The 27,929-nt window shown below is 38.1% G+C and overlaps 1 protein-coding gene across 5 annotated transcripts in view; it reads right to left on the reverse strand.

Annotated features, from left to right (window-relative positions):
• Positions 1–27,929, reverse strand: part of DISC1 (DISC1 scaffold protein) — a 188,727-nt gene that overhangs the window by 101,625 nt on the left and 59,173 nt on the right. For all 5 annotated transcript variants that reach the window (XR_007628977.1, XM_050315928.1, XM_050315929.1 and 2 more), the window contains exons 6-8: positions 25,142–25,377; positions 11,528–11,582; positions 6,908–7,010 (exon numbers count right to left, since the gene is read on the reverse strand). Coding sequence is in view for 4 of the 5 variants with exons in the window: in XM_050315928.1 (XP_050171885.1) it covers positions 6,908–7,010; positions 11,528–11,582; positions 25,142–25,377 (394 nt within the window). In the remaining variant the exon portion in view is untranslated. The remainder of the gene's footprint in view (positions 1–6,907; positions 7,011–11,527; positions 11,583–25,141; positions 25,378–27,929) is intronic.

A 27,929-nucleotide genomic window follows, 5' to 3' on the forward strand; every position in this document is an offset into this window, starting at 1 on the left:
TCTACCATGTCTCCTTTGAGTACATAATCCCAGAAAAGGAACTGCCAAAGAGGTAAATTGACCTCCTCTCCTGCTCCAGGGATAGCCGCTTAGGTAACAGGATAGAAAGAGAGTAAGTTGCTACATGACTGACTTCTGCAACAGAAGCAAAGATTTTCTGCTGTCTGGTCACATATCAGGCTGGAACTTCAGCTACAACAAATTACCTTTGAAGTTCGCTGAAAGCCAGTAACATCCAGCAGTCTCATTTGGAAATGAGACTAAAAGGACAAACGGCACAGTGTCCTGGTTTTAGCTGGGATACAGTTAAGTTTCTTTCTTGGTGGTTGGTTAAGTGCTGTGTTTTAGACCCAGGTTGAGAATAATGTTGATGACATACTGATGTTTTTAGCTGTTGCTAAGTAGTGCTTACCCTAAAATCAAGGACTTTTCAGTTTTCTATGCTCTGCTAGTGAGCAGGTGAACCAGAAGCTGAGAGGGAGCACAGCCAGGACAGCTGACCCAAACTGGATAAAGAGGTGCTCCATAACATAGAACATCATGCCCAGTGTACAAAATGAGGGGAGTTGGCTGGGAGGGGGCAATCACTGTTTGGGGATAGGATGGAAATCTGTCAGCAGGGGGTGATCATCACTTTATTGATATTGTGCATCAATGTCCCTCTTGAGTTTTACACCTCACTCACTCTCCTTTTCATTATCATTATTAATGCTGTTTTGATTATTAAACTATTCTTATCTGAACTCCTGAGTTTTACTTTTTTTTTTTTTCCAATTCTCCTCCACACTGGGAGCTGAAAGAGTGTCCATGTAGTACTTAATTGCTGGCTGGGGATAAACCACAACACATAGCTGTTGGAAGTCTGAGTGAACATTTAAGAGTTAGTTTGGGGGACTCACTAGCATTATTTTTCAAATGAGTTAACAGGTGTGCCAAAAAATACATTGCTTGCACCAACACACAGTGGTAAATTCTACTTCATGGAGAACAAAGTAACTGTAGTGGAAAGACGTACCAGTACACACCAATGTATGCTGGAGTCAGACATTGCAGCCATGAAGTAGAATTAATTTCCATATGTCTCTGATATCAACCCAGGCTGCAACTGGAAGTGGGAATTGGAAAGTGTGGAACCAGCTATGTCATCCAACAAGACATACCAAACAACAGTTCTCAGAAACAGAGAAGATTAAAAAAAGAAAAAAAAAAAAAAAAAAGGAGCACCATTGACTTCCAATGAAAGAGAAATTGAGAGCTGCATGTGGCATGTTTGGGGATGAACTTAACATCTTGCCAAGAACTGTATGTCCATACATATTTCCGCATGGAATGACCAACTATAGCACAAACATGCAAACCAGACATCCACATTAATATAAATCACAGACTAAAATGTCCTTCATCCTGCACTGACATCTTTCAGCCTGATGGCTGTGTCCCCTCTTGTCATAGTTCCGATTTTAGCAAGGAATTTTTCTTTCCCTTCCCCCTGCTGTGTGTGTGTGCTCTGTATATGGGCCATTAGTTGAACAACAGAATCGGCCCTGGTCCACTAATGGCCGAGATTAGTTTCCTTGACAATGAAGGGGGAGGAGTTGGCTGGTGTGTGACTGGAAGGGGGTGGAGGCTGGGGGGGAGAGCTCCGTCTCTCTGCCCTGAGGGGAGGCTGCTGCGGGCTGCAGACACTGCCAGGTTTCTTTGTTTTGTTTTTTTTTTCCTGTCGGAGGGGAGTTTTTGCTGCTGCTCTCGGCTCAGCTGTGGCTGGCTGCAGGCCCTGCTTACAATGGACCCTAATCAGCTGAAGTTTGTGAGTTTTCTTCCATTGGGAGAACTTTCTGTTTTATTGCTGTTGTTTTTCCTTCCCCTTCTTCCCCCACCCCCAAACCTGGCGGCAGCCAAGGATCTCACAGCGCCGCCTGGTGACGGGCACTGGACATCACAAGTTCTGCTCCTCCAGTGATCCAACAGCGCCACCTGGTGACTACAATAGGACACTACAAGTTCTGCACCTTCAGTAGCCCAACAGCGCCACCTGGTGAACGGTACAGGACATTACAAATTTTGCATCTCCAGTGACCCGACGGCACCCCCTGCTGACTGTGGCTGGAACTGCACCAAAGGGTGCTAAAAATTGAACTATTTAAATTTTCCTTTTGCCGGTTCATCGGTTTTGTTCTTGAAGGGGATTATTGGTGGGTATAGTGATATTGCTTGGTTGTTTTACTTAGGTTTTTTTCGTGTTCCTGTTAATACACACATACCTTTTAATAAAGGGCTGTTATTTTTTTGTTTTCCCTTTTCCATAACTTGTTTTCCTTCAATCGGAGCCTCTTAATTTCGGATTTATAATTGCTTAGAAAAAGAAGTTTGGGTCTTTTCCTCCTAATTCATCCTCAGCAAAAGACCCTTGTCCCATTTAAACTAGGACACCTCTCTAACATACTCATTCTCAACAAGAGCACTTAGCACCAAAGCTGGAAAGCAGGAGGCTCTTTTTGATACAGTTGTTTTCTGAGCCATGCCCAATTTGCCCTAAATGAGCATCAAAGAGCAGCCAAAGAGGCAACAATCCTAACATGAAGCTTTGTGAAATGTGCTATCTAGTATTTATGTCATGTTATGTATAAACTACACTTCTACATTAACATAAAGAAAAAACCCTTATTGTTCTACTGCTGGAAATCATCCCACAACAGCATTTCCAAGCAGCTCCAACTTGCCAGTATATAATGAAATCAAGGTAATGCTAATTATAGGATGATGACACGTGATCTCTCACTGGTACAGACAGTTTTCATATTAAAAAAAAAAAAATTAAACTACAAGTCACCTCACTCTAACTTCTGTGTTTGCATCTAACTTGTATTTGCAAAAACATGAGGAAAGTTAATGACAAGCATCTCATAAATAACAAATTCAGTATTTCATTCATGCCTGCTTAGCTCCCTGCTAAGCCACTTTCTGGCTATCTAGTCCCATGTTACTATGCATTTTCAAGAGGAGAAATTTCACAGAATCTATGAAGACATTACAAAACATATCAAACAAACACTTTTATTCAAACACAGGAAAGAGATGTAATAGGACTAAAATTCATTTTAGTTTGCATCCTCCCTTCTATTACCAAATTATTTTCTCACTAAGGAAAAATGTGAAACACACCATTTCTTATATATGATTTGCTCTTGCCCAAAGTATGAAAATAAGTTTTAATAGTATTTCTACAGTTATGTTCACACTTGCTTACACATCATTCTACTTGAATTTTCTTACCAGTTTCCAATTATTTCATTCAAAATTTATTCCCTCCAAAAATTTCATGCTAAATGTCACATTCTTCCTATAACTGATGACAAAATTTTTATAAGCATGTTAAGAGCTACTGTAAGAAGCAGTGGTTCGAATAATCATATGCAAGTTTCTAAGCACTGCCATTAAGGTATTCTGTTGTGACTAAAGGAAAAAAAACAAAACAAAACAAACAAAAATAGACCCACAACCAAATACCTACTAGATGCCAAACTATAAGATTACATGAATGAGTATTTACAAACATGTATGTCAACAGTAACATCTCAAGCAATCAGGAGTACTTGTTAGCTATAATTACCTAAAGCTACTGACTTAAAAACCATGAACAATATAAGGTTCTGCTAATTATCTTTGGAGGAAAGTTCTGGACTAGCATCTCAGGAATATTTGTCACAACAGGTCAAACGGAAGTGAGCTGTTGATATAAAGGAACAGAATTGTAACTGTTGATAGAAATACCTCTTGAACGTGTAAGTATGGACTTCTTTTCTTTTTCCCATATAAAATCTCACTGGGACTTAATTAAACCCACTGTATTTATTTTATGGCCTTCAATAATCCAAATATTCATAAATTGTGTTCTAAATTTAATTTTATATTTCTTCCCAGAACAAAATAATGAGGAGATATGTTTATGTACATAGTATTGTCTTTACAGTGTCATTTATCATACAGCCTTAAAATCCAATGTATTGTATTGACAGAACTAATAGAATTGTTATGCTTACAATGCATTTATTGTGCTATTTTCCTCTAAAAATAAGATCAACTGTATTCTTACATTTTCTGTTGCAAATGCATCAATACTTTAAATCAATGTATTTGGATTATAAAATACCATGCATGTAGAAGACTAATGTTGTCTGAAGCTCCTAAGGCAGCCATTAAAGGCTGAAGTATATATCAAAGCTTTACAAGCCATCACATTATTAAGTCACCACATGTAAGCTCTGAAAACTAATTATCACTTAACTATATTCTTAAACTCATCTAATTTAAATTCTGGGATACAGTTACCCTTTTACTTTGACACCATTCCAAAGTCACTTAACTCTTACTGCTTCCTCAAGAAAAATGCTACGTCAAATCAAAACTGATTTGACAACTATATAGAGAAGAACAGTTGTTCTCCATATCTACTAATACTGGTTTTGAAGAAACTATCTGAATGAATTATCTAACTACTATGGAAAAAGAATAGAAGTAACAGACATTTATTTATCCCTGCCTGATGCTTCCAGGCTAAATTAAAACCTCTATGACCATCAAACTTAATTATTACTGCATATTTACATGTCCGCACTACAGTTCCTTCTGAACGTCATGCTGTTCCAGGGCTGTCCTTAAATAATTGCACATTACCCAAATGAACATTCTTCCATCTTTTAATGATTCAGTATATCCAGGCTGCCCATTAACACTGTTAGTTGACTGACAGATCAAGGGATATGTACATACAGTATCCTGCTTAAATCTTAACCAGTATTTAGAAGGTTAAGACCTACTTCTTAATTATGACTTATTTAAGAAGTGTCATTCATTTACACCTAACAGAGGAATACACAGAAACTGAGTGATACAGCCTTCTTTATATTATCTACTGCTCACTGGTTTTGTCTTAAGAAAAAAAAAAGAAAACAACATAAAAACCCATCTATTTTTTTCTCTTCCTTCCTCTTTCTTCTTCTGCATTTACCAAATCTTTTCTTTCTCACTTGCTTCTCTGCTAGCTGCAATTCACTCTGCTTCCTGGATTTTCTGATTTTATTCACTTCATGTTCTAAAATGGAAATATTTCTATTTTTTTCCAATGTTTTTTTACTATCAGGTCTTCAGAGAAATAATTTTCTTTTTATTCTTATATCTCTCCTGCATCCTCTGCATACAAATCTGCATTTAACACAAACCAGTGCCACCATATTAACTAAAAGCATCTGTACCTTAAACAGAGGTGAAGAAATTACAGTATCCACTGTCACCACATTATCTTTTGTCCTTGATTTTAAAACTGGTGCCATCCAGAATTCTGTCTTAGTAACAAGTTAGGATTGTACCATTCACAGTCATTAAAATCCCCTAAAGGAAGAATTTTTCAGAGCAAGAGTAAAAAAAGAAGTAGTGCTTCTTATCAGTACAAAGAACTTGCACAGATACTTAAAAAGCAAAGAAGGGCAGTCACAGTCAAAGTACTGTGAAAACAGTTTATAGAAACAGCAGCATTAAATTGCCTTTGGAATTCGTTCCTGAAACAGGCAACCTTTTTCAAGAGCTAACATAAAGTACTGTTATGAACGTTTTGGAAACCATCCTCAAGTTGTCATTCACTCTCTCAAAGTGTCAGACTGAGATACAGCTTTCCTGGCCAAATGCTTCCTACTGGCAGCATGAAGCAGTTGCACATTTTGTTCTCAAGAAAGCCATAGAATGGCTGTGGAAAACTTTGACCCCATTTCTGAGAGTGAGAAAATTACCTACATTCAGACAGCCTGTGGGTAGAGAAGGATGACTGCTCAGCTTACCTCTTACAGGTTGACAGAGAAATAAGGAGGATTTTCATTTCAAAAAGGTATTATGAGAAGTAAGAAAATTGAGCATGCTCAGCAGCAGCACAAGATCTGGGCCTTGATTTCCTTTCAGATTTTGCTAAAGCCTGATGTCATCCACTTCTGGCAAACAAACCATGAGACACTGCACAAAGTTTTATTTTAAAATAATTCATGTGTGCAATACAGATTCTTGCATATAACTGAGAAGAAAAATCACCTGTGGAGAGCTACATCATCTCACCACGACATGTATCAAAAACCCTTTAACCTTTCTTTACTTGTTGTAACACTGGAAAACTCCTTGTACTCCAATTCACATCCCCTTCTACTCAGCTTGCTCTCTGAGACAGGTATCTAGCAGAGAGACACTTACTTAAACATTTGCAAACCATTTGCTGAATTAGAAAACCCACCTCTTCCAATTCAAGAGAAAGAACTGTGCTTAATCTTTTTTGTTCGTCAACAGTGCAGCAATGCCAAGTAAGGGGAAGGTAAAGCTGTTATGTATCAGACTCTGTAACCACATTTCAGTGTTTCATTGGTTGTAAATAACATGCATGAGTTCTCCAAGGACAAAATTGCTCCTTTGCTGCCAGCATTAGTTGTTTAATGATCGGAACAGCAGAAGCTGCCAATTATTGTAATCCATTTTAAAGTGTCATTTAAAGCCACATTTGTAATTTTGATACCTTAGTTATACATTTATAACTTAGCCAGAGAGCTGTAAGCATGTAACTTGTAGAGTCCAGGAACAGCTACTGATAATTATATACCAATTTCACCTACAGAAAAATACCATGTCTATTGAATGTTTACTGCCTACCACACAGCATCCTCTCTGCCACTAGTTACAAACTACTACAGGAGAGGGGCCTGAAATACCTTACACAAGACATGACACAGCCTCATTCAGCTGGACTTACCATGATTTCAAGGCATGTACACAAGCATATCAACAACTTTTTAGGAAAAGCCTGTTATGACGAGGTCAGTAACTGCTCTGATACAACCCTTATCGATGTTAGTCCTTCTCATTGCTTAAAACTTACCTGAAACAGCCAGCGTTTTGGCTTCAAGTAGAGCTGGTAGCTGAGTCTCAATATCACTCACTTTCCTCCTCAAAGTACTGCAGAGTTTCTGACTTGTGCAAACCTAAATTGAGGCAGACAGCCATGATACAGAATTCATTCATGTAAAAGTATAAGGCAGCTCAAATGGGGCTTCAAATGTTCTTGGTTTACAGACACGACATAACATCCTGCAGCAAGCTAAAAAAGCTTAATAAAAAGTGATGTCTTTACAGAAATACCCAAGATGAATCAAAATTTCCAGGTTTTGCTACACATTCTATTATAAAAATAGAGAAAAGTATTAGCATTAGCTCCTGCACGAGAGAGGACACGTTTCACTACTAGACACTGAGGGCTGCACACAGAAGAAAGGCCATTTTACAAATTCTGTACAATTTTAGTTTTAACAGTGATGCTTGGAGTGGAGCATAAAAAAACCAACATTTAGAGATTAAAGTGCCATAACACAATGTGCAGCAATTTTTACACAAAATATACCCTGCTCTGCATCTTCACTGGAAAAAAAGGTAGCATTATTTCTGCACAGGTAATAAATAAGGCTATACCAGCTTGATACTGTATTTTGTTTCACAGTCAGGAGACACAGATGACTGGGATTCAGGTTTCTGACTTGCCCTCTCCCTTTTTTTTTTTTTCTTTCATCTTTTTAACTGGAGGCCTCTCAGCAATCAATCAGAACTGGTATTAAAAACATGGAGAGAGACAGGAGAGAAAAAAACATAATGGAAGTTCAGCTGTTTCTGTACTTTACTTTTCAGTGTACATTGCCACCTCAGAAGGACTGTATGCAACATATGCAATTCATACAACTCTCACATATTCAAAACTGTTGGGGTTTACTCCATATTGCATCACTTGGGAAGGAAAGCAAAATAAACAATAGAAAAATCTTTCATTGAATTAAGGCAAAACACTTGTTCTGAAGGCAGATGTCAAATACTTGCTCCAAATTGTAGCTGACACTTAAGAAAACATTGGAACCAAGGGCAAAGCAATAGTCAAGATAGGCACAGGCCAGTTCTGAAAAGATGTGATGTGAAATGAAATCTCCAGAGAGAAGTTTCCCTGCCTTCCTTCACTTTTTTTTCCTCCTCGAAAACAAGTGCCATGCTTATTAACAGAAGCACATCTCTCACCTCACCTTTAAAGAGCAAAAGTGTTACAGTTCTAATGGATTATCTGCTTTTACAATTAAAGTATAGTATTTCAGATCTGACACTAACTGTAAATCCTTTTAAATTAATAATACCCTCTTAATTTAGCTGAGATTACCTCTTAATTATAAATGGGTCATATTTTTTTCTTGAGTCAATAAGAACTATCCTCCAAGCAGTAACTGTTACTATCTAAAGACTTCAGAGTCATCCTATTAATTTAAAAAGACATCTCTCATCACTTCTGCACCTACTACAATTTTTCAATTCCCAGATATCTCACTTTGTTTCAGTACCCCCTTCTAAGTGACTCACCAACTAATTCAGTTAAAGTATTTTTAAAACCCCAAACCTATCAGAGGTGAATAAATGTGCCCAAAGAACCCAAAGGCCATTTCTGTCTCCCATCTCCAAAATAAATCTGAAAGTTTTTAATGACTTCTTTCTAAGCAGTGCTCTCTCTTTAGGGGCACTGAATGGCTCAGTGAATTGCAATTAGATGGGGAATCTTTCAGCTCCAGGAAAACTGCATGAATATATCCCATGCTGGTAGTAACTTAAAGTCATTATGACTAGACAGCTGTTTGGCAATTATGCAAAATAAGCTGGGAGGTTTAATCAGTTTCTAGTGAACACTGTCCAGTTTGTAAGCATTACCATCAGAACAAAGCTTGCTGGTGTTCTTTATTAATGGACCAAAAGCAGGGACCAGAAGCTGAAAGGCAGCTTCTCCAACTCAGAGATGATTCTTCTGGAACGTGAACACATTGCCGAGCCTCTGCCTGTAGCTATGTCACATGTATTCCACAGATAAATGAACAACATTAATCTTCAGGCCTATCATATGGCATAGTTCAACAAAACTAAATGAGCAACTGGGAAAGGTAAAGTAATATTCCCTAAACTAATAGCCCTGCTCCTATGTTGCATTAGGTCTACCCTACAAGCTCCAATTCTTTTCATTTTTTCTAATTATTTTATCTTAATAACAGATACTATTATTCATTACAGTAGCTTATTCAGCCACTAAGGAAAGGTTATTTCTTCGCTAACAAAGATGGTGAACATTCACAATGCCAGTGTCCTTTGCTCCCAGGAATGCGCCATCCTCCTCTACCCAGTCTCACTGCAGGTGCCTGGAGCCACAGTGATGACCTTTCCCTGTTCTCAGTGACAAGCTCTGCTGTGTTCCACAGACCAACAAACTTCAAATCTGGAAAAACTCCCTTTCAGTTTCAGGGAAGTTTTTTACAGCCAAGTATATACTGTATCTATTTTAAAATCCTCTTCAACGATTTGTGAGGTTTTTTTAAAGCAGACTTAAAAAAAAAAAAAAAAGGCTTTTGTTTGGGAATATACCTTACAAATCTGTATTCAGACACAAACACTTCTCAAAGAAGCAGTCTATCTGAAACCAGTAGGAAGCTGGTTGGCAAAGATGTGTGGAATCAAAATGAAAAGCAGCAAAATATCAAAAGCAAATTAGCCCACTGTCATCCTCTTCCATCTTTCCAGCATATGATGTTAATATACAGCAGCAAAAACAGGGACAAGGACAGCAACTAAAGCACTGGAATTTACTCTTCCTCCAATCATCTCAAGAAAAAAAGAATTTTGAGTAACCTTCACATTTCTTTACAACAGCACCTTGGAAAAGATAAAGAAATTCCCTCAACACTGCCTGAAGGAAAGAACAGTCCACCTGGCTTCCCACACAGTATAATCTTGCCATTAAAGAAAGTAGATAATAATTTCTGAAGGAAGGTGGTGAAAAAGAGACATTGTTCCCTTCATTAGCAGGCAAAACTTAGCTTTTGCAGCCATGGCTGAAAACAACGCAGACGAGGAGAAAAGGCCATAGAAATGCCAGTGGCACAGAGGGAAAGAAAAGACCTTTGACAAATGAGTGTTTTCTTCCGTACAATAAAAAGGCTTAAAAGACCAGCTCTATTTATTTTGAGATGAAAATAAAATGATGAGATGATCTGAATAAACTACTGAGTAAATTATTTGGAGGAGTTTCATTACATGCTTCCTATTTATCTTTTCTAATAAATAAAAACCATCACACAGAAATAGAATGAAATTAAAATAATATTTTATCTATTGAAAATTTAAAAAAATAAGCAAGTTATGAAATTCTACCTTGCAGACTTCTCTATTGTTACCCAACGTCTCAGCTCTTACTGAAAAAGTCTCCAGATACTATGATTGTAAAATAAAACCTCAAGAGGCCCATTTTCTGGGGAGAAGGCAAATTCTGTGACTTCTGTTTTAGTTTGCAAATAGCTTGAAAGAACATATCACTTTGAGGTACTGAATGGCTCATTCATTTTAGTAGATGAGCCACAGGTCAGCTACAATAATTTCCTTGATACTTTATTCATAGTAATATAAAAAATACAGGAGGAAGCACCATGTTAAAATAGTCTACACTAATTTTCCCAATATGTGGGCATAAGCAAGGAAGAGAGAAAACAGGTCCAAAATAAAGCAGAAGAGAAGGAAGGAATGGTATTGAGATGTAGTCTTCAAAGATCTTTTTAACAGTGCATACTAAAAGCGTTGGTCAAGATGATTAGGAAGAACAGATCACAAAGGATAAAACTTTTACTGACTTAGGTGAGTGCTACTAGAGAAAGAACATGAAAAACAAGTTTATTTCAGAGTATAAATTCATTATGCTCAAAACTGAGAAATATTTTCCTCTCCATTTCATATAGATGAACTTACTTAGATGAATTAGCTAGAGTTAAGTGATCCTTTTTTTTTCTAGAACATTCATGGAGCAAAGATGCTCTGTGGCTCATTGAGCTACTCTGAAAGAAAAGAAAACTTTAGTATTCTCCTTCTTAAAAGGAGGCCAAGAGAAATAAGAAAATTAAAAGAAAAGTACTAACACTTCCAGTTAGAAACAAAAGTTATGATAATTATGCCATAGCACTTTTCTTTGTATTTTTAAAGGAATGTGAGAACGAGATTGCTAGCTAGATTATTAGTAAAAGGGCAGGGAAATGAGGTACTTAGTTAATGCTTTTCCCTTCACACAAATAAAGCCAGTTAGGTAAGAAAGTAAGAGGCTCACTATTAATAAAATGAAAACATTCAGCTATGACCAGAGCTCATTTTATTTCATGAAGCTAAGGAGTCTGTTCCTGAACCGAGACCTGAGCAAAAAGGATTGATCACTAGTAAAAAAAGCTGAGAAAGAAGAAATTACTCCATCTGCTTCCTTAAGTATTATAATCTCTGTGGCCCGTTCAAATGTAAAGCTGGGGAGGGCTTTTCAGTGTATGTTTGAAAATACTCATGTGCAAAGTCTATTTAGAAGGAATACTGCAAAACAACCTTTTTAAAACATGGGCGATTTATTAAGATGATCTGCTTCTGTAAATATCCTGAAGAACTGAAAACATGTACTTACTTTGGCAGTAGTTTCTTTAATGGACATGCTGAACAATCGTTCTTTTTCCTGAAGGCTAGAAGGGATTAAAATAAAATAAAGTTGACTTCTGCTCAACACAGGCTGCTATACAAGACATATTTTAATACAGAAATAAGGCTTTAAGATGACTCATACTAACACAATAGAGCCAATACCAAGAAAAAAACTACATCTAGTTTCAGTGCTGCTAGTGACTAACCAACACCACCTTTACAGTTATTTATGAGTATATGGATTTTACTTACCATCTGAGACATAATTATGATTATTTGTGTAATCATGTCTTAGAAGTCCCTGGCAGTGTCCAGGACAGGTGCTTTGCTAGACTGTCATCCAAACACCTAACACAAAGGCATTTCTGACACAAACAGTTTGCAGTTGACTATCCTCTTACAATCCAGTTTTCAACCCTACCAGGAAAAGTTCAACTACAGTCACCTGTTCTCAAGGTAATTATATGTGAAATACCACTACTCAGTTTCTTTAGATCCTTAAAATCTACCAAATATTTACCAAATGGATTCAACAGTGGGTTGAAATCCAAGCATCACACTCACACTTGAACAAAGTCAAGGTTTTCTTCCACATTTATAAATGAGTAGGTTTACTACTTTTATATTACCAAATCTAGTGCAAGTCTATGCCCTTGATTCCCGTAAATAAATTCATTATTTATATTTTTAACATAAAGTTCAGAAAATCCAAGTCAAATCATACATCAGGAGTTAGGATAGAGATTTTTTTGCAGCTTAATACTTCCCTCCCTCCTACTTAGGAGGCATCCAGCTTTATACAGTGTTCAATCACTTCATCACACACTATTTTCTGTCAGACACCTCAATTCTGTGTACACGACAGTCAGAACTCCCCATCAGCATCATTTCAATTTTTCCTTTTATCTGCAATATAAGAAACATACTTCTTTCACGACCTACTGTTACTGTTCTTCCCGAAGAAGAACTATTAAATTATTCCTGAGTTTTTCTTTAGTCCTCGACACTGAAACATCCAAACACTTCAGAAACATCACTGGGCTTATTTCAGTGATACTCTTGCATGATAAGGCGGTGTTGTATTCATTTTACAGGTGGAAGAAACACAACTCACTGTTATTCAGAAAGTACATTAAGACTGAGTGCCTGTTTTGACATGTAAGTGGTTTGTGCTGCCTGCCTCCTCTATACATTTCATTTTTCTTTTGAGAACGCACTCCTTCTTATTTTCCAAACACAGCATTTACTGAGCCCTGTTTCAAGAGTCAGCATTTATATGAGTCTGAATCTCAAAGCACCTGAAGTTGGACTCGCACTCAGTTGCTGATCACCTACAGAAAGGCTGGTTGGGCCATCTTGCCCAGCTGCACACAGGAGTGAAACAGCCTCAGAGGCAGAATTCACCATATCATTTAATCACATTAATGAGACAACTATTTGCAATGCTTTCCCTAATATTCTGCTTCATGGAGCGCACACCTTTTCGATCTACAGCCCAGCAAGGCCAGTCACATCATTACCACTCCAGCACGCAGGGGCCCCTCCAGCTCCAGATGAGGCAGCCCTCTCAGACAGGGCTCATGACAGTGTAAGTCAATGCCTGTGTAAGGTAGCAAACAGAAATGAAGCTGGCTAGCTATGTAAAAGAGGTTTAATGACATTTCCCACACAGCAGTCTCAAATTTCTCCCTTTTCTACAGCAATATATGTGCAAAACAGAAAGTATTACATGTGTAATGATGCCATTATCAGCTTCCTGCTTGCCTCTGGGCATGCCAGAGGGAATGAACTATTTAGCCACTTCCTTTCTCATGCTTTGGAGCTCCAAGTGACTTTTAGCATCCCCCACAATTGGCATCTGAGCTGGTCAGGTTATGTAAAAAAAGCTGAGCTTTGTGTACAGATGTCAAGGGGGAGCATCAAGGCTGCAGTGTGTAATTGAATGAATAATGGGTGACTGACCCAATTGTTCTGAAAATGCCTTATAAAATTCAACTCTAAAGACCCAGGCCATAATAAAATGTAAAGTGCAGTTATAGCCAGAAGAACAACAGTATACAGATGGCAACTCTAACAAATCTCTTCTGTGTGCTCTTCCCCTTATCTGTTTACTTTCCTCAAAGAAAGCCTCCCCAGCTTCACACAACGTTTCGCTGCTCTGCAGAACTCACACTGCTAATGGGAAGAGAGATCAATTTTTAACTTCCTTTGAAACAATACATACAAAACAGTGTTACAAAGTAAGTCTGCATTGCTAACAAAGATGCACACCCCCATACAGACTTTCAGGACCAGGTGCTGAGTGGGAAAAGACACCCTCTTTATACACAGATTTCTTTTCTATGAGTCTCTATCAACTCACTGAAAGGTAAATAAGGAATCAAATGCTGCCACTTCAATAATAGAAGAATTATAATTTAAAGAGAATTTTGCAGAACTATAATTTTAAGGGATTTTTTAAATTAAACTGACCTATATCAATCAAGGGTATCACTAGTAAGTAAGTAATTTGACCAAAACTACTGATAGCTGCATTAACCACAAACTTGAATCTAAAGAATCCTTTTGTTACAGTTAGAGCATTCACACAGACTCTTGCAAGTGTATTTGTGTTATTTATGGTATGAATTTCACAGTAGAATCTTTTTTCAAACCCTTGTTAGCCTTCAGAGCAATAGCATAGAAATCCCTTATCCCTTTTAGAGATTAGCCCAACATACAATGCACACATAGCAATCAAAACCATGTAAGAATCAGCCATGGTTACGAACTACAAACAGCTTTAAACTACATTTATTCCCAGGTTGTTTTCTTCTACCACAAAACACCACCACAGAGAAGCCCCTCACAAGCTTTCCAATTAGCTGACAAGCTAATGACCCGCAAGAGAAACCAGGCAGTCAATACTGATTCATTCTACCGACAAAGAGCTTTAACAGCCATGATCTGTTACATGTGACTTGAACCAGAAAGAGTATTTTCTTTTACAAGCACCCTGGAGCATCATATTTCATTTTAAGAGGGGTATTCTGTCTGCTTAAAAGCTGCTTTAGGTATTACTACAAGGGTAAATGGCTTTAGAAAGAGCTCCTTGGAATAACACTAAATTCTTGCCTTGGAAGACGTCCATAGTTTTGACTCATTGCTATTCTTCTCTGACAGAACAGCTAATCAAGAATTTGACATCTTGTCTTCACAATCTTAGCAAACCATTATAAGGACCATTTAGAGCTTACTTCTCAAATTCAATATAAGCTAACTCCATCACAGAGAAAGCAAAGTTCTTGACCCAGCTGATGGAAGGGCTAGAATAAGACAGAAATTCAATTAATGCAAATTTAACTGACTAAATATGTGGGAAAAGAAAGGATTTTAACACTTGCACAACCCACAGCAATCTATACATCATGTGCAATTTCTTCATTCATGCAGATGCCACGCAGGCCTTTCATTTAAATGACTTGCAGTGGACTTACACACTTTAGGATCTGTAATGAGGACAGAAGAAAAGGAACATAGGCTTGCTATACCCTAGGGTCTCACTGTATATATGTTAGACCAGAACAGGAAAACAGGAGTTGAGGAATGATGTAATTTCTGGATGATAAATGAAGTAATACTTTGACATAACATGGACTTCAGCTGGAGAGTTGCAGGAGGATATGGGAATGCTGCATGTTCAGGAGCTCAGGCTGACCCGGCATGTAACAAGAGATTATGGGAAAAATTTTAAGATCCAAACACCTCAGGCAAGCCAGTACCCTTTACTTACCTCATTTTACTGACCTTAAAAAAAAATAGCTCCTGATTATATTGAATTGTAGTAACACAGAACCTACCAAGACAATGATGTTGGTAATTGGGAATGGTGTGCAAGCTAAAAAAAGAAATCCAATTCAATGCAACAGGAGACAGAATAAGAGTAGGGAACAAGCTGTCTGGTTCATACATTCCTCACTCTATCACAGGCTTCCCCCATCACTGCAGAGGACATTAAATGTCATGATATAATGGATAATGTTTAAAGTGCCTTTTAAAGAACATTCCAAGAAGTTACGATTTGCAGGCAGGAATTACAGACAGTATGGAAGTGGCTTTGTTCAGAGGAAGGCTGACTAGCACAATACTGGGAAGAATGGCTTTCTACTAAAGGAAGGCATGTTTCTGAATGTTTCCTTCTACTTTTCTAGTTTACTTCCCTTTGCATACCATGTTATTATGTATTTATGTTTTGCTTCCGAAGAAAAAATTCAAAGAATGCAAACAGGCAAAAGGTAAGTCATGCTGTTCTACACATGCAAGATATAAAAATATACACACTGCTTAAACAGAAAGAGTTCCTATATAATAAAATATACATAATAGAGTAACAAAAAATGTAGTCAGAATGCAGTTTCCATATGTACGCAATAGAACATACCACACATGTGGCACCAGTGTAAAACAAATAAATCCTGTACCGAAAATTCTTATTTTTCATATAGAAATGAAGCTGCCATCTCTGATCCCTGCCTGAAGATCATGAAAGACAAGAGTCCTTTAACAGTAAATATTCTCCTTTACATTACCGTCACCTAAAAAATTACTATAGAACTTGTTGTTTTGCTTCCTATCTCCACACCACAATATAGTGCTTAAGCAGAAAGCACTTTAATTTCATTTCTTTAAAACTAAGCACAAATCAGAACAATTTAAATTTACCCAAATTTGAATTTCTAATTCAAGAGCAACATCCTAGAAGCCCACACTCAGATTGTATGCATATGAGAAAGCATGATGGGCTGAACCCTCTATTCTATCCCTCCTAGATAAAATCAGCAGATTTAAACAGTTTACAGTTTGAATTTGGCCAAGAGTAAGGAGACCGCCTGCAAAGCACAACCTCATTCTAATGATCACAGCCTGCACAGAGCATGGTTTTTACAACTTTATGTCTTCTAATGTGATTCCTCCTCCAATTCTGAAGTCACAAGAAGCTGTACTGTCTTAGATGATGAAAATAACTAAACCAAGCCCTACACTTGTAATCTTGCTTTTAAAGGCAAACAAAAGTTGACCTTCAAAAGAAGCTTTTGTGCAGTCCTTTGCAAAAGGAATTAGAAGTGCTACTTGGGGAATATTTGGTGTAAACATCTGTGACAGTCTATATCAAGCCAGAAATCCACCAAAAACTTAAGTCTAGGGACTTCACTGGGCCTTCAGGGAAGAAATCTACAATATAAAATCAAATCAGTGTAGATTTTTACCAGGACAAGACCACACTGTTGCTGGTCTTGAACTTCTGCTCAGTCAGGAACATTCAGGGCAAGATAGCATGAAATGAATGAAGGTAAAAACCAGCACTTTTTGTTTACTGAAATCCTTTACACAAAGTTTGATTCTATCTAATCAAGGAAGACATTGGATAACAAGATTTTCTTTCTATGTGATCTGTTCATAAGCCTGTCTGGGTTACATATCTGAGTATCACCATACCAGAAAAGCAATTTTTCAGTCAAGCACATAAGTTCCTTCTCATCTCTGTGCAATGATCCGTGGGACTTTGAACAATGAGATTTTCACAGCAGCACATCTCTGTAATGGGAAGCAAAATCATCCTTTAAACATACTTCAGGGTTTTCTATACAAACACTGATTTTTCCTTGGATAATGCAGCCCATAGAAAACATCTATATTATGAGAAAGTTAGTTAAACAATTATAAAAACATAAAATGTCTGCTGAACTGATGTGCTGAAAATCCAATTTCTCTGTCTAAACCTAACAGTGCTCTTGAGGCATGGACTTTTGACACTAAATAGGAGAAGACTTGTGTTTAACTCATACTGAAAATGAAAATTCTGTCAGTTGCCAGGACTAGTCACCTGAATTAGAAGTAAAATGGAGAGTCTCACCTTGGAAAGTGTCCAACTTCAAAAATTAATCTGATCTGAGACAAAAAAATATCAAGAGATGTACTTTAAGGTACAGAAGCATTGGGCCTTCTGCACACTTCAATCTACAGACTTCTCCAAGGAATATGAATGAGAACTCAGAATTATGCACCAAGCACTGAACCATTAGAGAGATAATTTTGCTCCAGCAATTTGCTCTTCTTCTAGCTATCACATGTAGAGCAATATTTCTTCACCGTTTTTTTTATGTCAAGTGTTGCTTCAATACCTGTGCTTCCCCACTCAAAATTTATCAAGAGGCAGAACAAAAGTACACTTTCCCAATGTTTGTACAACCTCAGCTCACCAATAACATTTCTCACAGACTCATGGGTTGCTGGGTGACTGCACTTGTCTTCGCTGACTCTTAAAGAGTTATACCTATATGACTATAAAAACTCATCATCCTACCCAGCTCTTGCATACACTAAGAACTCTAAGACTGCATATTAAGAATACTAAGATTGCAACTCTAAGCTCTTGCATACACTAAGAAGTGAGATGGCTCTTGTTTGTTGCAGTGCTTCAAGACACTAGCCCCAATTAAGAGGCCTGTAGAAAAATAAAAACATTAGATGACACTTCACAGTTTTTTATAAGAATTATTAATAAGGGTGGTTTTTTTTAATGCCCAAAATAGAAATGAGGCAGCATCTCACTACGGTTTTGCATTTTATAATATAAAATCACTCCAACAGAAACAATCAGTTCACAGCCACCTGGGAATGTTGATGGCATCTTTAATGATGATTCTAAGCTCAGTTTTCATTGCCATGTATTGAGAAATCTGGTCCTGTAACACATCATTGAGACAGCAGAACTGTTGCCTGTTTGAACTAACCATTTGCATAGTGCTGCATTTCCCACCACTCTTATGCCAGCTGATGCTGCAGGGCAGTTGAGGCAGTTGTTGCTTCAGCTGCTACCTGAAACAGGAGCATCTGACTGAAAACAAAGGCACAGTCAAACAGCTCAACAGCAGGAGCAGTTCATCACATCCTACCTGATACTTTCCCCAATTTTTCTGATGTATCAATAGATCCCCATTCTTCTGCTACATCTGTCTCGCGTGCAAAAAACTAGAGCTTGCCCACAGCAGCTGCAATTATTCTCCTAAGAATAACATCCATTTTACTTCACTGGCTGAAAGAGTCTGTCCCTGGATGTTGTTGCTAGCTGTTTCTCTTCATTATATACAAACAAATTCAGTATTCTACTTTGATTGGGGCAGCTGGTCATTTTTCTCTAAAGAGAAATAAATCTCATTGTGTGCATACCCAGAGGAATCAGCACATATGTAGCCTGGGCTTCATAGGCTGCTACATCCCACTGGATGCTGTTCAAGCAAGCAGGAGGAACCAGATGCTCAGCAGGGAAAAACAGATTCCTCATTACACTGCACATGTGGGTACTCAAGCAAGTGTTAGTCATCTTTCTGCTTGGACTTTCTCCTTCTGTTTGGAAGGACAAAAAAAAAATGCCTCTAAAATTGCTCCAAAATATTCAGGTTGCCAGCAGTGGCTCTGTCCTCCAAGATGAAAGACTTGCTTTCTCCTTTCCCTACCGTGTTTTTAACCCCCACTGTTCTTCCCAAGAAAGGCCAGTGCCTACAGTGTGGAAGCCGACTTTGCAGAAGCCCTTTTTCCTCCCTCCAACAGGGGTCCCCACCGGGCCCAATGGGATCAGAATCACTATGAACTTCAAAGTCACATTTGCACCTTCACAGGAAGCAAATTCACTTCATGAATGCCTGAAGCACAGGCATTGTATGGCATGCCAAGCTTTCAGTACACAGTTACTCCTAGAGTTGTTGCCAAGAGTGAGAAAAAAAGAAATAAAGCTACTTGCCCATGGAATCTACCCTTCAATCCTAGGCAGAGAACAAAGGAATGAAATTAATCCTGGGTAGAAGACAAAATGGAGAGCAAAACACCTATCTACCTACAAAAAGAAAGCTGAGCCTCCTAATCAGTCAGATAACAAAAGATGAGGCAGACCTCCTCCTTCACCTATGACTTGTCTTAGCCTCTCACAAAAGACTATAACCAACTTCTTTGAGAAAACTGAGACAATGATCTCATCGAAACACAAACCCAGATGGGGGACTAGTTGAAAATAAGACAATCCCATTATCAAGGCTTGAGTTGAGTTATGACATTTGTTAAGAAATGTGGAGTTTCCCTTCAAAAGCCCCTTGGGTAGAGGAAGCTGGCTGTGAGAAGAGTCCCTCTAAAGGTTGGAGGTTTTTCCAGGGCAGAGTCCTCCTCAGATGCCAGGGAACATCCTCTCTAGTTCTGCTCCTCAGCTGCAAGCCCACTGCTGCAGATTTTGTGGAGCTGTAGCACACAGAATAAAATGGATCAATTAAACAAGAAAATTACAATTTTAAAAAAATAGGGCTCCATACCATCTTCATTTTATCTAGTTATAATAGCAGCAGTGGTACCAGCTGTATTTTAAGTATTCTGTAACCATATTTTGGTTCATCTCATGTAGCATAGTCAAAAACAGGTTTCCTACCACAGAGAACAGTGTTAAAATTCTGTGTTAAGCTCTTAAAAAAATAAAATCAGAGTAGCATGAAAGGGCCCTAAGTAAGGCAGTAAGGCAAATACTCAAAATGACCTGTGCATCGTCTTCACATCACAGAACATGATCTATCACTGATGAAAATTAAGTCAACCCAACAGACCTTAGGGGATCAATTGAAGCTGTCAGAAGGTTCCCATGCCCAGAGCTTACAACTGGCACAGAAGAGAACAACAGGGAGGGCAGTTCTGCACAGCAGTTCTGGTGATGTACAGTACTTCTTCATCTGATGCAAACAGTTTTTCAATTCCTGTAGACTTGCAAAGCTAAAATAACTGAACTAGTGAGGTGACTTGGGTGCTCTCTCTTCTTCATTCCTATTACTTGATGATGAAGCTCCAACTGTGGTAGATGCCAAAAAGCCACTTCATCCCTCTGCTCTTTGTATTTGTGCTACTCTTCTATTCCCAAAGGATATTTTTGATATGTAGGCATTGTCACAGAAATAGTCAAATTAAAAATCAAAGCACACAGTAAAAAAGAACTTTCCTGGATATGATTGCATGTTTTCTAGTAAATAACAGATATCCTTTTGAAAGAATATATTGCAATTTGGTTTGATACTTTAAAGTTAAGATTTTTGTTGAAAGGCTGATATCAATAAACATGGCTACATTCAGGCTTACTCAGTAATTTCATGAAGCTTGCTAACTTTTAATTTGACTAGAATATATTTAAGATCAACAAAAATTGTACCAAGCAGTCTCTCCTAATCACAAAGCACAACAGCCCATTCTAAATGCTACTTTCCTAAATTACTACGTGAAACTACATAAAAGCCATTTTTTCCAACTTTTCCCAAGTAAACCAAAAAAAACACACCGTATCAGGCTTTGCCCTCAACTGAAGTTGCTGAATGCTTTGAGTATATTCCAACTAAAAAGTTTACACCCTCCTGAGCATTTGTATTTCACTTCGAATTCATCTTTTTCAAATGAGCCCCAAGCATCATGAAAGCAGAGTGAACTGGCTACATAAATCTTCAAGTTCAGTTCCATGCACTGCTGGCCATACTGTAACAATTAATACACATCAATAGAAAATTTGCCTATCTTCAGAAATCCCACACACCCACTGTAGAACAAATTCCTATTAATTAAAAATCATTTCATGCAAAAAGTGGAAGAGGTGGAACATTCAAATATTTTGAAAGGTAATTAACTGAATTTCTTTCAGCCAGCAATCAGTGCCCAAACAATAGTCCAGATGGAATTTTGCAATTTATTTTAAAGGACAACATGCTGTATGGACACATGCATCTGTAGATATGGATGAAAAATAGGAAACACTAAATGAAACTAAATATAAACTGAAGCATAAGAGATTTCCCCAGATTTTATTGTGAAATGAAAAAAAAAAAAAAAAAAAACACCAAAAACAAACAAAGGAAACAAGAAGTACTGAAGTCAGTCAAATAATTAACATGGTCTTACTTTATAATTGGAAAATGCAACTTACGCTAGTTAAAAACATGTATTTCTGAAATGGTGCCCACTTCAGTAGCAAAAAAGGAAATTATATATTTTGATAGTTTTTGCAAACTCCAGGAGAGAGTGCCTCACGCTGAAACACTCGTACCCATTTTCCTCTGATTTCAGTACATTGCCTTTAGTTAAAACATGAGCACGTGTCAGAGTGCACACAACACCAGCGGCTCCCACCTTTTAAACACATCTCCACACAACCCCATGGAAGTGAGTGAGCTTTTGCCCTGCAATTTCCTCGTTTTATAAAAATGATTACACCCTTTAGCTTACCAAGAGCAATTAAGCCTGTCTGGATGAGCAAAACAACCACATTCTGTGGTCTCAACCTCAATAAGAGTTCCCTGTCAAAACATATTTCTTTGCCCATTAACCAGCAGGTTTTAACCCCATCTTCCAACAGCCCTCAAGAAAGGTCCCAGGGTAACATGCCTAACATTTCTGAATTCTCCAAACTCAAAGCATGCTGTAGTTGTTGACAAAGGCTTTTTGTTTTCAAAAAGTTTATCACATACCAAAGACAAATAAGACAAAACAAAGAATATTCCTGAAAAAATAACAATTGACAAGAAAACTTAGAAACAATGCTCATCCCAATGTTACATTGACTCGCTCTCTTCTTTCTTCATACTTCTATTTGGGCAACTATTCTTCAAATAATATGTTCTCTCACGTTTCTTGAAATTTGCTTCAATATGATGCATTTAATAGCATTTAATTGAAGCAAAATAATTTTTATGTTATAGTGAACTGCAAGCCACTGAATAAAACTCATTATAGCACAGTTTGTCTTAAGAGTGCTTTGCACTAGCCCTGCCTTGTTACTCCAACGCTGAATGCAATTCATGTGGTCAGCAAATAATTATACAAAAACAAATCATAGCAGTACTTTACTGACTAGCACAACGCTGTTAGAACAAATACATAGTATCTTGCAACCCAATAGCCAGGAGGTCGTAACATACAGCCCATCCACGCTGAACAACTTTCCACATAAACACTGATCTTTAGTATATGTTCATAAGTAATAGAGCTATCTGTGTGAGAAACAAAGCTAACTTTGGAAAATCTTTTTTTTTTTTTTTTCCCAGCAATTATTCATAAAATAAAATGCATGTTTCCAGAAAAATATCCTTAAGATCAAATATCCCAAGACCTTGGAATTGAAAACTAATATGCTGAACTAGCATCAATCAAGTATTTTAACCTGTTACCTAATATACTATACTTCTTTCACATGAACTACTGATAGAGAATAAGTTGCAACCATGGAAATTCTGGCTAGATATGAGACAAAGGAAAAATTCACAGCAAGGGTGGTGAAATGTAGGATGCCTAGCAAGGCTGCAAAATCTCCGTTCTTGAAGATATGCAAACCTTGGGCAGATGGACCCCTGAGGGGTCTTTATTTCCTTATTTAGAAATTGTGGTCCTGCTTTGAGCGGTTTAACAAGATGGCCTCCTAAGTTATTCTAGAACTGTATGACAATGTAGGGGATGCCCACAGGCACAAAGGAGATGTACCCACACCAAATGTCTTACTATCTGCATGCTGCTTTTTCATCTTACAGAAAGAGAACAGAACACAACTGGATACAGACATAAGATTACTGTACCTGACATATGATGGACTACATAGCTTTATAAGGAAGCCACCTGTCACTTAAACTCACTGTTAAACTGAACAAACTCTCAATGTTAAATAACTGCAGCCATTGCAAGGGCATTTTCTTCTCCTTAGCCCTTCTGAATATATAGCCTGCCCTGAAAGAAAGAAATACCAGAGAGCCCACGGTGGAAATGTGGCTGCTGACCACCAAGCCAGGATGCTTTCAGCTACCTAAAATAGCAAATGGTTTGGGGAAAGAGATTTGAGAATCAAAGGCAAGGAAGCATCCAAGTCATAAAGTCAAGTGGTTGAGTCTCACAGCTGGACTAGAGATTTCAGTCTGTGCTCCCAAGACAGCTTGTGCACTTTCCAATAGTCACAGACACAGCATATACAATGCTCCAGCAGATTTTAATTCAGAGATAGCCACCATCTCCTGTAGAGAGGAGAGGAGCTGCTGAATAGACAGTAAGTGGTACCTTTGAAAGGCTGCATCAGCCAGATTGTGACATGGTCCTACTAGTTCACTTTGCTTTTTAAATTGTGAAGAAGGAAAACAAAACAACTCCAAAATCAAAACATTAGCACTTAATTGAGGGACTGTTGCCAACTCTCTCTCAAAAACTACAACCTCTCTCTCATCTAGTTGAGTGCTATAATTATTAAACCTCTCCACTTTCCCAGAACCAGACTACTCTGCCTGTTGGCCTATTGTTAGATTTCTGCTTTTGCATTCCTGGATACAATAAGGCCCAGTTTAAGAACTGTGATGGAGCACTCTCCCAGCCACGACACTGAAATCCTTGGCCTGTAAGAGCTTACTCTGAGTCTGAAGGTTCAGATCCAGGCAGGCTACGTTTAGTTATGGTCAGCAAAGGCTTTGCGGTTTGACACAAACACCCAACTATAACCTGAAATAGGGGATTTAAACTGTTCCCAAAGGCTCTCACAGATGCCGAAGTATGTTTACCTATGCAGCCCAAAAGAGCATTTTTGCATCCTATATTGTGTCTAACTGAGATGGAGCTAACTTAGTAGCCATCACAGTGCTGTGCTTTGCACTGGTAGCTAGAAAGGTGCTGATAACACACCAGTGTTTTGGGTACTGCTGAGCAGTGCTGGCACAGCATCAGCACTGTCTCTCCAACATTCTGCCCTTCACCCCCCATAGGCTGGGGGTGGGCAGCAATTTCTCATGAATGTTAATATCAAACTAAACCCAATAAACATGAAGGGAGAAAAGAAATATAGTTATTGCCTCTCTGGGAGAAATGCAAGTTAGGATAAACAGGAGTTTTATTTTCTCAGCAGTAGTATCACTTTCAAAGTCCCATCACCAGCATCCAATACAGTCTAGGCCCCAAGTGTTTCTATTGCTTTTGTAAATAAAGATGAGGTTATTTCCAAAACATTACCAAGAGTAGTTACTTTTCCTTTTAAGGAACCATATGCTGTGCACGTAACTGCAGGTGTCCCAAAAGTATTCAGGCTGCATCCTTTCCCCCACTACCTCAAGTCCATGGTCTCATCTTAATACTCATCACATTGGACTTTATTACGATTATGATTTTACTGAAGCAAGAAGCATCTCTAATATTTATTTGAATGGTGCCTAGTACACACTTTCAGGTTGTGAGAAAAGTTTTAATCACTGCATTAACAAACTGGGAGGAAAAGAGCCACTGGTTAACAAGAAGAAATGGTGTAAACTGATGATAGGTATTAACAACTGATGGATGCATATGCTTTATATAGGTGAGTCTATCATAAAAAAAAATACTAGAGTGCAAGAGCTTCAAAATAACTACAACCTCTTCCTGAAGAAGTACATCAATATTAGAATTTCAACATCTCTTCTTGGAAAATTTTCTAGAGTGTGAATACAGCTAATTAGCTGGCACTATCACGAAGAAAACAACTGACAGCCAATTCAACAGAACATTGAGGAAGATACAAGACTCTACATCTAAATTGAAATTTAGATACCTCTTTATTGTTCCTGGAAGATCTAGACTGAATGGAATTTGATAGGAGGATGCTAAAGTGTCATCCACAGCCTTGCTTATTTCCTGCAGTTCTCTCAAAGAAATGCAGCCAAGTAAAGCAGTCAGTTCACAGTCCTGTGACTGAATAAGTCTGTCTTGTTCTTCAATTTCTCTTCTTAGTTGTTGATCTTTTGCTTCTAATATGGTCAATCTTGTTCGGAGGTCTTCAATTTCTTTCTGCATAGAACAGAAACCAGAGTTTACTACATGAACCCTGCTAAAGAAACTCTTCTGCCCCTAAAAAACAAACACAGCGCAAGTCTCAAGAGTTAGCACGAATTAAGCCTGTCCAACTTAGCACAACATTAAATAAGAAGACATCCTTTTGTTGACATGCAAAATTCTTATGTTGGTTGTATTTAGAAATTCCAGTGCTTCCAACAGTCTGAAAACTCACCACCTCTTTCAACACTAAATTCCAGGTTTCTCTTCCAACACCCACTGTCAGTCATCTTTTACTTCTAGAATACACAGGTACTTCCCAAGTTAAAAACTTTCAGGAAAGAAACCAAATAACCAGATCTCAGTTCAACCATGACAACAGAATCTCACTCTACAGACTGGCAATTGAAGTGATCTGTCCTCCTGCAGAATGTCCCTGCAATGGTTCCTCTAGGCTTCCAGTCCAACATCAGGCACAGGATGCAAGTGGAGAAACACTGACTAACTGGGTAGCCCTTTTGATAATGAACACTTCATTTTAATTGAGAGCACAAAATCCCTCCCTTGAAACAGCCAGAACTTCAACCTCAGTTGCACCGATCTTGCTAGAAGTTTAAACTCTGTGTATTATGATACTGACGTTTCTTCAAGAGCACGTTGTATTTTTTAGAATCATAGACTTGTACAATCATTAATGTTAGAAAAGACCCCTAGGACCACCCTGTCCAACCTTTGACTGAACACTCCCTTGTCAACTAAACCATAGTACTAAGTGCCATGTCCAGTTGTTTCTTGAATGCTTCCAGGGATGGTGAGTCCAGCACCTCCCTGGGCAGCCCGTTCCAATACCTGACCACTCTTTCAGTGAAGAAATTCTTCCTGATAGCCAACCTGAGTCTCTCCTGGTGCAGGTTGAGGCCATTTCCTCTTGTCCTGTCACTAGCTGCCTGGGAGAAGAGGTCAACCTCCACCTGGCTACAGCCTCCTTTCAGATAGTTGTAGAGAGTGCTGAGAACTCCCCTGAGCCTCCGCTTCTCCAGGTTAAACAACCCCAGCTCCCTCAACTGCTCATCATATGACTTACTCTAGACCCTTCACTAGCTTAGTTGCCTTTTTCTGTACATGCTCCAGCATCTTAACGTCTTCCTCGAAGTGAGGGGTCCAAAAAAAAAAAAAAAAAGCTTCATGAATTTGCATGTCATCCTTGCACAGGTTTTTCCTTGAAAACCCAACAGATAGATTGCATCTTCAAGAAGTCTGGGTTGCTGAGTCAAAGGTATTTAATATACAGCCCTCAGCTCATTTGTCCCAGAATTTGAAAAGTGATTATAAAATCTGGGGGGGGGAGGGGGGTAGGGAGGGAAAGGAGTACTTGTCATCAAACTAGCTGAATGCCATACTGAAGAATTTCCTTCTATTTCTACATTTCTTACAGTCTCTGTGAAACATTGCAAGCCACTTAACCTATTATCTTCACACGCAGCCACAGACTGTGTCCACCATTTTCTAACAACAGAGACATCTCTGACAGGTCATATGCAGACTTTCAGAAATCAAAGCTCAATTCCATGTTCCCATTTAGTCTGACTAAAAATAAAATGAAAAACAAAAATAAAACCACAAATCCAAAACTCAACCTTTAGCAGCTAAATAACTAGGCATTACAAAACTGACATTAGAAACAGTGTGGCTTTTTATGGCAATTCTTCTTCATTCTCCATCTCTAAAATGGCAATAAGAGTATCTCTTCACTTGAAGTGGGGTTACACAGATAAAATTAAGTTGTTTTAAATCACTAAGATGTCACTTTGATTAATACTGCAAAAAGAGTCCATTCATTAATTAATAAATTTGAATACAAAATAGGGTTTGAGTGGCATACAATAATGGGGTTCTAGGACCAAATACTGAGTAGTGAATATAAAATAGTATTCTGAATATCTGAACAGACACTTTCCATCTTCAGCAACGTATGAGGCAGGGATCTGGGGGTGGAGGAGGGAAGGCAGCCTCATAAAAACATACATACCATGCACAGATAACTAACTTTGGCATTTCTTTGCTTTTTCAGAGCTTCACTTTGAAACCTTAACATTATTTTAATGTTTTCAATGTAGTTTATGTGAAGTTTACTTCATTAATGCTCATTTTGTCAGCAAACATACTTTCAGGTTTGCTGCACTGTAACTAGCTTCTGCAGTATCACTTCAAACAAGAAGAAACAGTCCTTGCACATTCAAAGGCTGGCTGGCTCAAAAATTTCAACTTATAAACAGTGCTGCACACCAGATTCATCAATTATTTCCCTCCTTTTTTGGTTTTAGATTTAGCGAAAAGAGAATGTTGTGGCCCATGTTTCAACCCACAGGCATTTGTCAAGGACAGAAAGGTCAGCAGACCAAAAAACATCAGTTTTGTTTCTTTCAGTCTCAAATTAGGCTTTTAGTGTGCACAAAGGACAATTCTGTCAGTATTACTGGTTTGGGAATACTGCCAAAATCTTAATAGGCCCTACTTAATACAAAGACCTTACATATTCTGTGAAAAAGTAGTAATTGCAATCACTG

Source organism: Myiozetetes cayanensis, unplaced genomic scaffold, assembly GCF_022539395.1.
Source record: "Myiozetetes cayanensis isolate MyiCay16 unplaced genomic scaffold, myiCay2020 scf2-11, whole genome shotgun sequence".
In the NCBI taxonomy this organism is placed as follows: Eukaryota; Metazoa; Chordata; class Aves; order Passeriformes; family Tyrannidae; genus Myiozetetes; species Myiozetetes cayanensis.